The 13,283-nt window shown below is 36.4% G+C and overlaps 1 protein-coding gene across 1 annotated transcript in view; it reads left to right on the forward strand.

The window, feature by feature from the left end:
* Positions 1 to 931: 931 nt before the first annotated feature.
* RTTN (rotatin) overlaps positions 932 to 13,283 on the forward strand; it is a 90,254-nt gene continuing 77,902 nt past the window's right edge. The window contains exons 1-9 of the mRNA XM_075494294.1: positions 932 to 1,349; positions 2,146 to 2,333; positions 2,940 to 3,138; positions 5,030 to 5,119; positions 6,212 to 6,290; positions 7,668 to 7,782; positions 8,318 to 8,468; positions 9,403 to 9,568; positions 12,096 to 12,277. Of these exons, the coding sequence (XP_075350409.1) occupies positions 1,319 to 1,349; positions 2,146 to 2,333; positions 2,940 to 3,138; positions 5,030 to 5,119; positions 6,212 to 6,290; positions 7,668 to 7,782; positions 8,318 to 8,468; positions 9,403 to 9,568; positions 12,096 to 12,277 (1,201 nt within the window). The 5' untranslated portion in view covers positions 932 to 1,318. The remainder of the gene's footprint in view (positions 1,350 to 2,145; positions 2,334 to 2,939; positions 3,139 to 5,029; positions 5,120 to 6,211; positions 6,291 to 7,667; positions 7,783 to 8,317; positions 8,469 to 9,402; positions 9,569 to 12,095; positions 12,278 to 13,283) is intronic.

The following is a 13,283-nucleotide window of genomic DNA, read 5'->3' on the forward strand; positions in this document are numbered from 1 at the left end:
ATTTCATGTCTGGACTCAGACAACAAAAAAAAATCCAATCTTTGCAGAAGTTGATGTTGCAAATATGCATCGAAGAATGACAGTAGAACTTAAGATATGAAAAGCCATCATCCTACAGGTACATGCAGAGCTCATATTCAAGCTGCAAGCAGAACACCAAGGTGTCAGCTCCCTTCCAGGCAGAGAACAGCAATTGCTATTGAAATGCTTACTATTCTGAATGCTGCTAGGTGGGTAGCCCATTTGGTTTTGGTAGACTAATCATCAGGACCACCACTGCATTACCCAGGTACGGCATTCCGAGCCGTAAGGCTGGGAATACGCAGATTTTTAAATTGTATGGTTGGGTTTCTGCATTACACAGAATACAGATGGAAAGGGCTTGTGCTTCTGGGGCATGGGTAATTAACACCAAGCTGGAAAAAGCACGCCAGTAATTGCATGTATCCACCTGAAGCTTCTCCAATTATTTTGAAAAATGAAACCACGTGTCTGTTTCCACTGAGTTTTTTTTAATTCTCTCAGGTGCGGTTACTGAAATGCAAACCCATTTCTAACCGCTCCTTTTCTATCTGAAAAGGATTGCTCTCGATTTTTGAAATTTTACAACGACTTCTAAGTTACTAATTCCGTTCATTAAGCTTCCCCCCCCCACCCCCGGAATCGTTTGGAGAAGCCTGGGGAAAAAAGATACCGAGGATATCTATTTCTGCCAAGAAAACCTGACTAAACCCCACAGCGCTTCTTCACGTCACGATCCCACAAAACCCTTGCCGGCGGCACGGCCTCCCAGGCGGTGCGGCCTCCCTTGGGGAAGGCAGGGCGCGCCACCGCTGAGGAGAGGACCCCTGGGCGGCACCAGGCCCTGGGCCTCCCCCGGTGCTCGCACCAGGAAACGGCTCCAGTGCACAATTCCCTGGGAAGAGGACGACAAGAGCATCCGTGCCAGCACTGGCCGAGCTCATCGCTGTCACCTCGGCCCATGCCCGGCTGAAGTCCCCCAGTACCCGCCCAGCCCCGCCGGGCACCGCAAAGCCGCCCTACCCCGCCCGTCGGCCCCCGTGGCGGGGCGAGAAGGCTCGGCGCGGGGCTGCATGGGAGTTGTAGTTGCTTGTGCTGCCTCCGGAGTTCCGCAGGGGGATTAAGGCTCCCAGAGTGCTTCGCGCGCAGCAAAGGGCGGTCGGGGAGGCGGCAGGCCACGGGGGGAAGGGAAACGGACTACGTTTCCCAGGGTGCACCGCGGCCGCCGTTGGCCAGGCGGGGCGGGCTGGCGGCGGAACCGGCGCGGCGGTTGAATGCTGGCGGGGAGAGGGGCGCGATGGAGTTGTCATCGCTCGTCAGGAAGCTGGGTAACGGCTCCCGTGTCCCTCCCGGGGTACCGGGCCCGGCTGCCGAGGGGCGCCGCGGCTGTCATGACCCCTCTGCGGGGCTGTGTGCAGGGGGGCGGCGAGGGGCCTGCCCCCCGCCCGTGTACAGCGCTGCGGGGGTTTCACCTGCGAAACGGGCCCGGTTGCGTGTGGGAGCCCGGCAGCTGGCCTGGTAGGGAGGGACGGAGGGAGGGAGCGGGGGCTCCTTCCTTCCTCGGTACTCGCAGAGCGCGGCTGCCCCTGCCCGGCCTCCGCTTCCACACGGCCGCCCCGGGTCCCTCGCCAGTTTTCCGCCTTGTGCTTTTCCACTCGACTCCCCGCTGCAGCCGTGGAGGGGACAGTGGCACACGGTGGTGCTTCCCTAGGAAATGCCGAAGGTTTTCCCCTTCAGATATGGTGCCTTTCGATTCAATGGGCTTGGGTGGATTTTTGTCCGATTTGCGAGGCTGAGGCAGCTTTCGGTATCCACAATATATTGTGGTAGAGGTCTTCAGAATTCAGTTGTATGCTTCAAGAAGAAGGTCGTCCTCATGTTTTACATTTGGCACCAGATTATATCAGTGTATTTTTTAATATTTCACGCTTTTACAACCATGCAAACGGACTTGATTAGCTTACTGCTGGTGAGTGCAATATTTGTCTTTCTGGTAAGCATAACACTGACAGCATAAAAGCTAGCTTTTTTGACAGATCTTTGACAGCATTCTGGTTGTCCAAATAAGAATTCAGTTATGTCAGATGATTTTATGGGTTTTTTTAATCCCTTTTTTTTGGGCAGGTCACGAACTGGCAGAGATAAGAGAACGATCTCTGAAGACTATTCTGTTTAAATTAGATCATAATTTGATTTCGTATGCTGATCTGGTCCATGAAAAAGTGCTTTTCCTTAATCTTTTGGAGTGGTTCAATTTTCCAGTCATACCAATGAAAGAGGAAGTACTAAATTTTGTGAACAATTTGATCAAGGTATGACATACTAACATTTATTTATATATAAACTATATGTCTTTAGAATGCTAAAGCTAAATAAAATTGGATATTATTTGGTTTCGTAGCTCCATGTAATGAGATTTTAGAGTGTTTTACAAAGACATAAATAATAAAGTCATGTGTGTGTGGACAGAAATGAAAACATTTTGAGTGACTTGCAATTGGTCATAGGGATAGCAGAGAAAAATAATTATCTTCTGCGTTTCTCCTTTCATTCCTTTGCTGCTTCAGTTTCTCATTTAGTGTTTGATTTCTTCTTTGGGACATGATTTGCAGCTAAGCACTTGCGCTGTTCCTGAAAAGTGAAGATTTGAACAATGGTGCAACTTATTTTAAAAAAGTTGAGAAAACGTTGCAGAAATTTCAGAGATCTCATAATACATTCTTATGTTTTAATCACTAAATGACAGCTATGCAGAGGAAAAAAAACCACCTCATCCTTGAAACTGATGGATGGTCTAAACAAAGGCGAAATCTAACTTAAGTTTTGATTATGATTCTTTCCTTTCCTCCTCCTCCTTCAAAGTTAAGTGACCTTGAGACTCTTCAGGCTAACTTTGTCAGTTATTTGTCCTAATGTAGCATCCACCTGCTGCCCAGAAAATGATTGGAATTGGTGCAGTGGAATTCTTCTCTCAGCTTCGCCCCGATGTGGATCCAAACTTGCAGGCTATAATTGATGGGATTGTGGATGGACTGTTCTTCCTTCCTTCTGGACTTCCTTCTAGTTCTGTATCAGTATGTTACCAAACTCTGTCTCAGCCTTCAGTAGATGAACCAGGTAAATTACATATTTTGAAGTGTGATTTATTTAAAATGAAAATAAAGTAAATTAAAAGCTTCTAGGCTATGAAAAGTTGAGGTTTTCAGGCACGGTAGGCGAATTATTCCTGAGAGATCAGTGAAGTGTATGGTAAGCAGATTCTGCCAGAGAAAGTGTGATCTTAGTTAAATCAGATACTACCATTCCTGTAACGGAATTCTCTGCACCAGAACAATCCCGTTCTTTGTAATCTGACCGTCGCTGGTCAGATTACATACTGAAGAAATTACATTATTACATTACGTTACATTATTACATACTGAAGAAATCTCTCCATTTCTTCAGTATGTAGTATCTGTTTGCTATAATGTAGTAAAGGGCAGGACTCAGGACATGAACTTCCAAGACTGCTTTATGGCAGCAAGTGTAGCAACTTTGAACAAATCTGTAATTAAGCCAGTATGCTTTGCTACTTTTCTTTGCGTAGTAGGCTTTAACTTCGAGAGCAATTCAAATCTTAAAAAAAAAAAAAAAAAAAAAGGCAAAAACCAGAAAGTGATCCTAGTAGAATGTTTTTTTAAAACTATGTTAGTGTTTTATGCACTATCTGGTTAGTTTTTGGTATTTGTTATAGGAAAATAATGTAAACTATGTTTAAAATTTCATATTATGTGTGAAGTGCTTCACGTATGTGTGAAGTGCTAGTACTTGCTTCTGTTATCCAGCTTATTATCTGTCTGTTACAATGATTTACAGTGCCTCTTAGACGTAGTCAAGAAGCAAACCCATGTGGTTCTCCTCTTCTGCCTTAAAAAATTTAGCACAAAGTATAGAGGTGAAAATTGCGTACCGTGGAGGTCCTTACTTCATGCTCCTGGTTCTTGTGGGAAAGACACTGCTGCTACACTGTGTGGTGTAGTAATGGCCACAGCTCTGTCACTCATACTGTGCAATCTCAGAGATACAAGTAATTTTCCTGTAGTTTCTGCAGCCTGTCTAATGCTTGGAGTTTTAGTTTGCTAGAACTATATGGTGGCTGTTGATTCATCCCCCCTCCCCCGCCCCCACATAAAGCTTTAGCTAGATTTTTACTTAAGATTGCCACTGTGTGGGGAATAATATAATAACCTCTTACATATGCATTCTTAAACTATACCTTTTTGAAACTATCCAATTGAAGAATTATACGTAATTCCTACTTATGCTGTAAATTGTATACGTGTGTGGATTAAATAATTTAATGCTTAGTAACAGGAGTGTTGTATTTTTCTTTCTATTTCAACTTCAGTTACTGGGAAAAATTTTAAACTAATAATCTGGGCATTATCTAGTTTGATCCTTTGAACCAAATATTGTGTTCTGGACAGATTGCTTTTAATGTTACATACCTTGTGTATATTTTGTTATACAGTTTGTGTATTAATTGCATGTATTTAATAATATACATATTATATACAGGGGGGACAACTTTTCAGCTGACCTGAAAAGACAGCAGTTTTGGTAGAAAAAGGTTTTAAATAGTTAATTTAAAAAGTTAATTTTATTACTACGTAGGTAGATTAGAGGAAAACATTTTTTTGGCTGCCAGTTCTCCATCAGGCAATACATTTTGTATAATTGTTTTTAGTATTGCTTGTATGGTATGCGAGGTAGTGTAAGAAAATTGAAAAAAATTTTACAGTTGCAGAATATGATTGTGAAAAATAGACATTGACACACTGCTTTTACTCCACTTTCCTGATTGTCTGAGACTATTTTAAATCAGTTTCCTTAATAGGTTAAAACTCAAGTGCCAAAGGGAGGCAGTTCAGGAAAAGCATGAAGATAAACTGAGTTTTGCTTTTGGTTGTTTTTTTTTTTTTTTTTCTTTTAGCGTACATTTTTTAAACTCATCCTTTATTTGTTTTAGTTCTACCTCAAGAGGAATTATTCACTGGATATTTTTGTCAAGGTAGAAGTCATCTGCCGCAGTTAGAAATACCTCCCAAAAGAACAGTTGGTATGTGTAGTTATAAGATAAGAATATGTTAATTACAGAAAGTGCTTAGAGTTGTAATTTAAATTGAATTCCATTACAAATATTATTATTGGCTATTCTTTTTCCTGTTATTATTTTGTGAAATCTAGTATCACAGAAAAAAATACAATTATAACGCTTATAAAAATGACATTCATCTTAATAGATCTTTCTCTTTTCTAGTAAATAGTTACTATAACTATTTGGAATATGTAAAGTAATATAAAATAAGTAATATAAAATAAAAGATACTGTAATTTTAAAAATTATTTAAATTGCTAATGCTTTTCAGAAGATCTGTGTTCCATAATCAAAAGTGGCTGTTTAAGTACCTTTTTATTTCAACAGAACTTAAAGTCTGAAGTACCTTTCTACTTTTCAGAAAACTAGATTAGGTGCTTTAGAAACCTTTGCCTTGTATCTAAATGAAAACTGGTGTTATGTTTTTATTTATTGTCAGTAAAACGATATGAAATGTTTCACTGAAAAACACAGACCAATATTTTGGAAAGGCTTTGCCTGTACCAATATACTAGTAGCAGTTCACATGAGAGTATCATATTTAACATACAATACAGTGCTGAGAACTAGATTTTAAAATATGACTTTGGAGTTAATGTATGTAAATCACCCAATTACTTTTTTAGCAGCGTATCAGCTATCTTTAGAATTGTACAATAGTTATATTGGTACAAGCAAAGACTTTCCAAAATATATATGGTCTGTGTTTGTAGTCTAGAAAGATTACTAAAGAATACTTGTAGCAGAAGAAAATCATAATTTTATTGAAATCATGATGTGGGGGATTGAGTACTCTTCCACTAATGCTGTGTTTTCGATTTGCTAAAAATTACTGCAATAAACTTATTTCATTCTGATTTGAGATGACCTTAGTATTTTTTTGGTATTGCTGAAAACTCATTAGGAGCACTTGAATTTGTGCAAGTCTATATTTAGTAAAAGGTATTTCTATTTCAGATAGTGTATAGTTCATAAGTTTTTGACTTTGCCATGGAAATATACAGTGTAATACTTCTATAAAGTATACTCAAAAATATCCATTCTTTTTTTCAGTGAAATGCTTGAAATTTTCCACATTTCCTTGGCTAAGTCTGACTTCAACAGATAGACATGTTCTTTCATCAAATGAAAGGTACAGTAATAGAAATATTACAGTTTGCTTTTAGTTTTTATTTTTCTTGGGTAAGAGTAGTTCTAAATTTCTTTCCTTCTGCATCATTAGACTGTTCCTGTAAGTAACCTAATGAGTTAATTTTTGATAAATGATCATAAAAGCTGCACTGAAGTTGAGCAGAGCTGATAAACAATAAATTATAATAGGACAGGTATTCTGTTAACATTGCTTTCCATTCTTTGTTTTAATTCAGAGTACATTTTTTTGTTCATGACCCTTCAGTCTGTCTTCTGAATTTGTCAAATTGACGAAAGATTTCATTCAGTTAATTTTAGAACAAGCTGGAATAAAATCATTATTTACTTTACCCCCATGGACACTTGGCAGAGAAATCCATACTTTCAGTAGTAGCTTAACTAGGTTTAGTCCAATAAGTGTAGGTATAATGCCTTATCCAGGCATTAAGTCATTCAGATCATCTTTCTACAGTGATTTTTTTTGTTTTTAACTTTCATTTAGAAAAACAGTGTTTGAAGTGGCCCAAGGAAAAGTTCTGTAGTTGGGATTCCTTATGAGTTCACACAGAGCTGTGATAGATTTCTTGCATAGCCAGCAATGCAGTATCATGGACTGGACTATTTAACAAGTCTGTACTAACTGTAAGGTTCTTGTAATAGGGTTTTTTTTTTTGCCTTTTTTTTTTTTTCTTTTGAAAGATCTCTGAAGCTGGAAAACCTCTTTAATATTTAATTTCCTTTATGCCTGAGTCTAGAAAAAGAACACACATCCTTAAAACTTGATGCATTTGATTTTTTTTTTTTTCACAGTGGTTTCAGAAACAGTGGTTTCTGAAACAACAAAATAGAAAAAAGAAAGGTGAATTACAATACCCAAAAGATTCTTATTATTTACTAATATAAATGTTAGAGAATAGCTAATAAATTTCTTCCTTTATGTAACTTCCCACGTATGTAATTCAAGTGCTTTTAAGTTATACATGAACCTTGGCAATGAAAAAAACTTTCTTATTGGTAAGGGTTAGAGTACTTGCTGTATACCACTGAGATAATCACTAGCTTCACAGGGAATTTCCAGTCTTTCTCATCTTAATTTAAAATTCAGAATCAATAAAGTTATTTCTCTTCTGGGAACTTAATTTTACATGTGGTTTAATAACAGCTGGAATTGATTTTGTTCTTTATTGTATACAGAATTATCATAGCTAAGGAATAATTCAAGTTTAAAAATGGTATGACAATAGAATTACAGCATTTCTTTCTTTAGATTCTTCAGTGTTATGATTATAACTTTCTTGTGAAGACTTGTTCAAGCTAATGATTACTGGTTGGGTTTTTTTGGTTTTAATACATATTTAAATATGAACTGCATTTTTAGCTCTTTGAGAAGTAACAACCAAAGTTTAATTTGGAGTACGTGTGAGCTTCTTCAGGATGTGATTATGCAAGATTTCCCTGCTGAGATCTTCCTTCAAAGGCCAAAGATTGTACAGGCAAGAATTCACATAAAGTTTAAGGTTTTTATTGTGCTATGGTATAAGTTGTGCCAAGTAAGAATTTATGTATATGATACAATTTGTTTCTAAACAAAATAGCTAAACAGAAGTTCCTTTATGTAAACTCTAGGTGCATAGAAAAGGGGACACTAGCTATATATTTGTTTTAGTAAGTTATTTGGTTGTAATAACGTATATTGCTAATCAGTAATGAACTGTGTTGTGAAGTAATACTTTGTTTCTTCTGGATAAGATAGAATTGTGTCACTGTCATATGCACACCCTCTAATGGGCTCCATAATTGAAGTAGTGACTTTATTGGAAATATAATGTGGAACTCAGCTTTTTCCTTAGGACTGATAGTTTTCATTCAGTAAGAAAACAGTAGTTAAGCCTGTTTATTCTTTGCTGTGATTTTTAAACACTGAGAAACATCTGTGAACTATATTTAGTACAAGACTCTTGCTGGCATGGTTGTTCATGAAGATGCATTAATGTTCAGCTACCAGTGTTGATGGTTTTGTATTTGCAGAGCCTTTTGTCTCTGCTAAACCTGGCTTTTGGAGGAGATGGAAGGCATCAGTTAGCTTTGCAGGCTGTGTCGTGCCTGCAACAGTTGTGCATCTTCTTGAGAAGCAGACTTAACTTTCACAGAGATCCAAGTTTTTCTTCCACAGAGCAAGGTAGGTATCTTTAAATATTTGAAATACTGTTGTGTTTTTACTACAGGTAAGATTGTCTAAAATGATTTTAAAAAAAAAAGTCAACCCACAGCTTTATAGCAAATGTAATCTTGTGAAACTGTTTTGCTAAATGATAGTGTTCAGTACTATTCATGTTAGTAAATATTTCTGGAGTACTTGCATTATTTTAAAATACTTATTCATTTTTACAGTTTCCTGTGATTCTCCATTCATCAACTTTTCCCAGTATCCAACTGTTTGTATGTCAGCAGGAGAGGGATTTTTAACTAAAACTAAATGAAATCTGTAAAATAAAAGTGGGCAGAGTTTCAGAGAAGTTTTCAAGCTATTAGTGCTTAAGAATTTAGTTATTAATTTTGAGCTATGTTAATTTTCTTTTTTTATTCTGATGGCTGAAAATAGTTTAATCATTGTTTTGGATTTTACAGTCATTAGGGCTATTTCACAATGTTCTTAATGCTTAAATTTTGTAGATTTAATAGTGTCGATTAGTTATAATGATCTTCCTGTTTCCACTTTGTCAGCTGAACTTAATCAACTTTGTTTCTGGAAATTGGTAGTCTAGTTTTCTTCATAAGATTGCCACTATATTTGGTGTCTTAATAAATGATATTAGCTGTTTCTTTGCTAATTCTGTTATAACATCAAAAATCCAATAGCCTTAGTCAGACACTATGTTTGTATTTTTAAAACTCAAGATTTATGATTCAGGTGTAATTTTCAGTGGTTTTGCCTTGGAACTGAGTTTCCAAACTCTGCTACTTGCCAGTGATAGGTTGTCCTAGCTTGCCAATATTTGGTTGGTGTTTTCCATATCCTACCTTAGTTACTTTTACCATTACTTCACTATGTAGTATCTTTCAGAACAATGGATTCCACTAATGGAAAAATATATGATTTGTGTTACATAAAGGCACAGCTTCCCAGAACTCATCTATATCTTACTGTCAAGAAGCAAGAGGTCCTCCTCGTTCTCAGAATCCATCACCTGGAAGTAGTAGCCCTCGGCCATCTGTGATTGGACGGACAGTTCAGCGTCCTAGAGGAGATGGTCAAGATTGGGATGCAGCATCTTCCAGGTGAATAAAATAGGAAATAACTTACACTTCAATTAAAAAATTATAAATAATAGGATTATATCATCAGCTCCTTGGCAGTGTGTGGGATGATGTGAGAGTTTTGTTAACCTGTGAAAATTCAAACCATGTTTATGAATCAAACAGTTAGTTCTGTAAGCAGTGTTCAGAATACATAAGGTCAGTTTTACCTGCCACATTCTGTACCCAATCAACATTTTTAATGAAATCTCTTAGTATCAATTGTTACTGCTTGTGCATGTATTTGTAAGACGCAGAAAAACATTTATTCAGACTATTGCTGTAAAGTCAGGGATTTTTGTTTTTCTTCAGCAGATGACCCCATAAGGTCTTATAAGTTGAATGGCCATCCCATAGATAAGTGTACAGTATTGTCAAAAATGCTATGCTGTATAAAGATTTCCATTAAAGTCTTTAAACTTTGTTGTCAAATCTGACAACAAATTTCAGTTGTATATCATCTAAAAATTTAACCTCAATATGAAATTATGAATTGTCTGTATACCCTCAAAATGTTGAGGGTGTTGTTCGTGTGTGATTTTGTTAGTCATCTTGACACAACAGACTTAAAGCTGCTGTTCAAGACCCAATGCCTTTTAATATGTGGGAATTTAAAAGTTCTTGTGTATCTGTACTGTGTGCTTGTTGGTAGTTCTTTTGAGTCTCTGATATATTGGCTTAGCGATTGAGTAACTCCTAGGTATTCAAATGGACTGCGATATTACAGATGAGAATAGCTCACGTAGTTAATTGTGACTGCATCTTGAGAGTCATTATATTAAAAAGTTATTTATACTCATCTTAAGTCTAATATGTTAATTTTTTTATTATGTATCTAATGTGGCACTGTAAATGAACTCCAGGCTTTATGCATTCTAGGACCTGACCATTTTCTGTAGTTGAACAGTTAACAGTTTAATAGTAGCTGGTGTATATTGTGCACGAGTAAGGGATGGCTTGGCTATCAGTGTAGTAAGGAAATCTACATAAGAGTAAGCACCAGTTAAGGCTGTGATGAGACATCTACAAACCAGGGAGTGGTAATTTATTGAAAGTATAAGGCCACATTATTAGCTGTTTGTGATGGTACCCTTTTATCTTATTGCATCCTGTGTGCTGCAGTAGAGCTGCTCACTGCCCATGAACCCCATTTCTTACAAAGATATAATTTAGCCCAGAGACAGCATAAAGAAAAACATGATGTAGAATAGAAAATATGATGGAGGGAAATGACTATAGTGTTGCTCTGACATTGCTGATTTTGATATGGAAGAGCTGCTTATAGTGAATCTTGTCTTTTTCAACATAATTGTAATATAAATTAGTTGTTTATTGCCATTCTATATGTAACTCTTTTTCCTTGTTCTTAAATCTTGAGACTCTTCAATCTATCTGTTTGTCTGTTTCAAATTCTGCCTGGAAACTTAACCTTTCCTCTTCTGAATTGTTTTTATGATTGACACTTCTCCTTTCTTACCCTCTGGTAAGTGCAATCAGAGCCACTACATATTGGTGAACTCTTCTATTTTGCTTATAGTCTTCTATCAACCTCTTAAGAATTTAAAAGCCAACTGATTTTAATTGCTATTCTTTAGACACCTTTTACATTTAGTTAGGCAATATAAAGTAACACAGTCATGCCACAATTCAGTTTCTTCAGCTTGTTTAATAATAAAAAAAGCAACCAAAGAAAAAAAAAACCCCAACTATAAAAGTCATACAGGTTTCTAAAGCAATTTAAGATTGCTAACTGTTGTTTATGATAAGAAAAAACATTTAAAAACATTCATTCTGAGTTGTATTAATGATAATGCTGTCAATAGAATTAGATTCTTTCTGAAAGCAGTTGGAAAATAAGACAATTATGAAATATATATATCTCAATTTTAAATAATTATATAATATAATAAATATATGTATGTTTTGTAATATATACTTGGTTGCACTTAAGGCTTTCTTGGACAAGGGAATATTTTCTGTTTTACAGTGGACAAAGAAGTCCTACAGGCTTAAACATAGGGCACACTTACTTAATTTTCCTTCTACGGATTCTTGTGCCTAGCTGCATAGAATGGCTTTAATGTATAGTTCAGGCTGAAATTTGATTTAGTAAGTGGCCTTGCTTCAAGCAACTGATAGACTTTGTTCATCAGAAATAACATTTCAAATCAACTGATTTTTCTCTTGCAATATCATATTCATTGCATGTGTATTTCTTCCAGTACATGTTTCTAAGTGCAGTTGAAGATGACTGCCAAAACGGGGGGCATTCGCTTGTGATGCTACCAGTTCTCATATTTAAATAAAACAACCAAACAAAATCCCCCTCTTCCTGCAACACTGGCAGATTTCAGAGAAAGATTGGGATGGAAGGAAGGATATGCACTAAGGAAGGAGGACGTTAAAATCCTTGATTCTATTTTTAACATGTCTACATATATGGGTTTTCTCTTTGCAAGAGTTAACTATGTCTCTTTTTTTGTTTATTTTGTTTGTTTGTTGTTTTAAGTGGAAACAGTACCCAAGCAAATGCAAACTCCAGAATCTCTCTGCATTCCCCACTTGATGTAGGACATGCTGACCTACCAGATATTGAAAATGAGGACACTTTGGAATTACAGATGAAGCAGCTTAGCCTTCCTCAGTTCTGTGTTTCCGTCTTGGAAAATGCAATACCTCTTCTAAGAACAGGTGAGAAGGTTTTGAATTAAGTATTTCACTTATGTATCCTTCCCATCTTTAATACAAACCTCTTAAGTTGGTATTATGAGTTGAGTACCTCAAATAAATAAGGTACAGATGATTACTGATATACTGTAGCTAGTTATAACAGTTCTTTTCTAGGGAGTTTGTTCAGGTCATAAAACTTGAATAGAAGTCGATTTCCAGAATTGCTGCAGAAGTTTCAAGTGCTTTTTATTGATGGTGGGAAGTAGCGGTAGGAAGAAGTGGGTGTGTAGTGGAAAAATAGTGTGGCTGAATAAAATGTCATTCAAGAAGATTAAAAGAAGATGAAAAAATAACCACACTTAACAAAACATCTGTTCTGATCTCTTTTAGCACAGAGTTTTCCTCCTGTTCAATAAATAGTAAACAAAAATTCTGGGAAAAGGTTTGCTTTTATTCTTATGAATGCAATAACAAATTATAATTATGCTTTAAGAAACATGAGTAATGATAGTCTAATTGCAACTAATGATTTTTATTTTGACTTACAAAGGTTCTAAATTGCAAAGCCTTTTTGAAGGACAGTCTTTTTGCTCTTAGGTTGTCTAAAATAGTATTTAGTTGTAAAACAATGTAATTCAAAACAGGTATTCATAAACGTGGTAGGGTTTTCAAATATAGGAGCTGGAAATGTGTATCTATCTATGACTAGAATACTAAAAGTTGTTTCTTTAATATACCTGTCAACATTTCCTGAGCTGGGTAGAGGCTTTAACTTATAAAAATTGTATGAAATATGTATGAAACTTCCATTTACTGTTGTTTTCATTATTGTTTATAACTTTTTATGACTTCTGTCACAAAATACTAATTTACTTGTGTATTTCATAGTAACATCAGCATTAATCTGTGTCCACAGGAAAATTTATTCAATCCTCATTTTTTTGGAAATAAACCAAACTAAAATGAATAAAAGTTTTCCTTTTTCCCTTTCAGAATAGTGATAATTAAATATTAATTCTTCACAAGC

The sequence above is a fragment of the Mycteria americana genome, chromosome 2 (assembly GCF_035582795.1).
Source record: "Mycteria americana isolate JAX WOST 10 ecotype Jacksonville Zoo and Gardens chromosome 2, USCA_MyAme_1.0, whole genome shotgun sequence".
NCBI classification, from domain to species: domain Eukaryota; kingdom Metazoa; phylum Chordata; class Aves; order Ciconiiformes; family Ciconiidae; genus Mycteria; species Mycteria americana.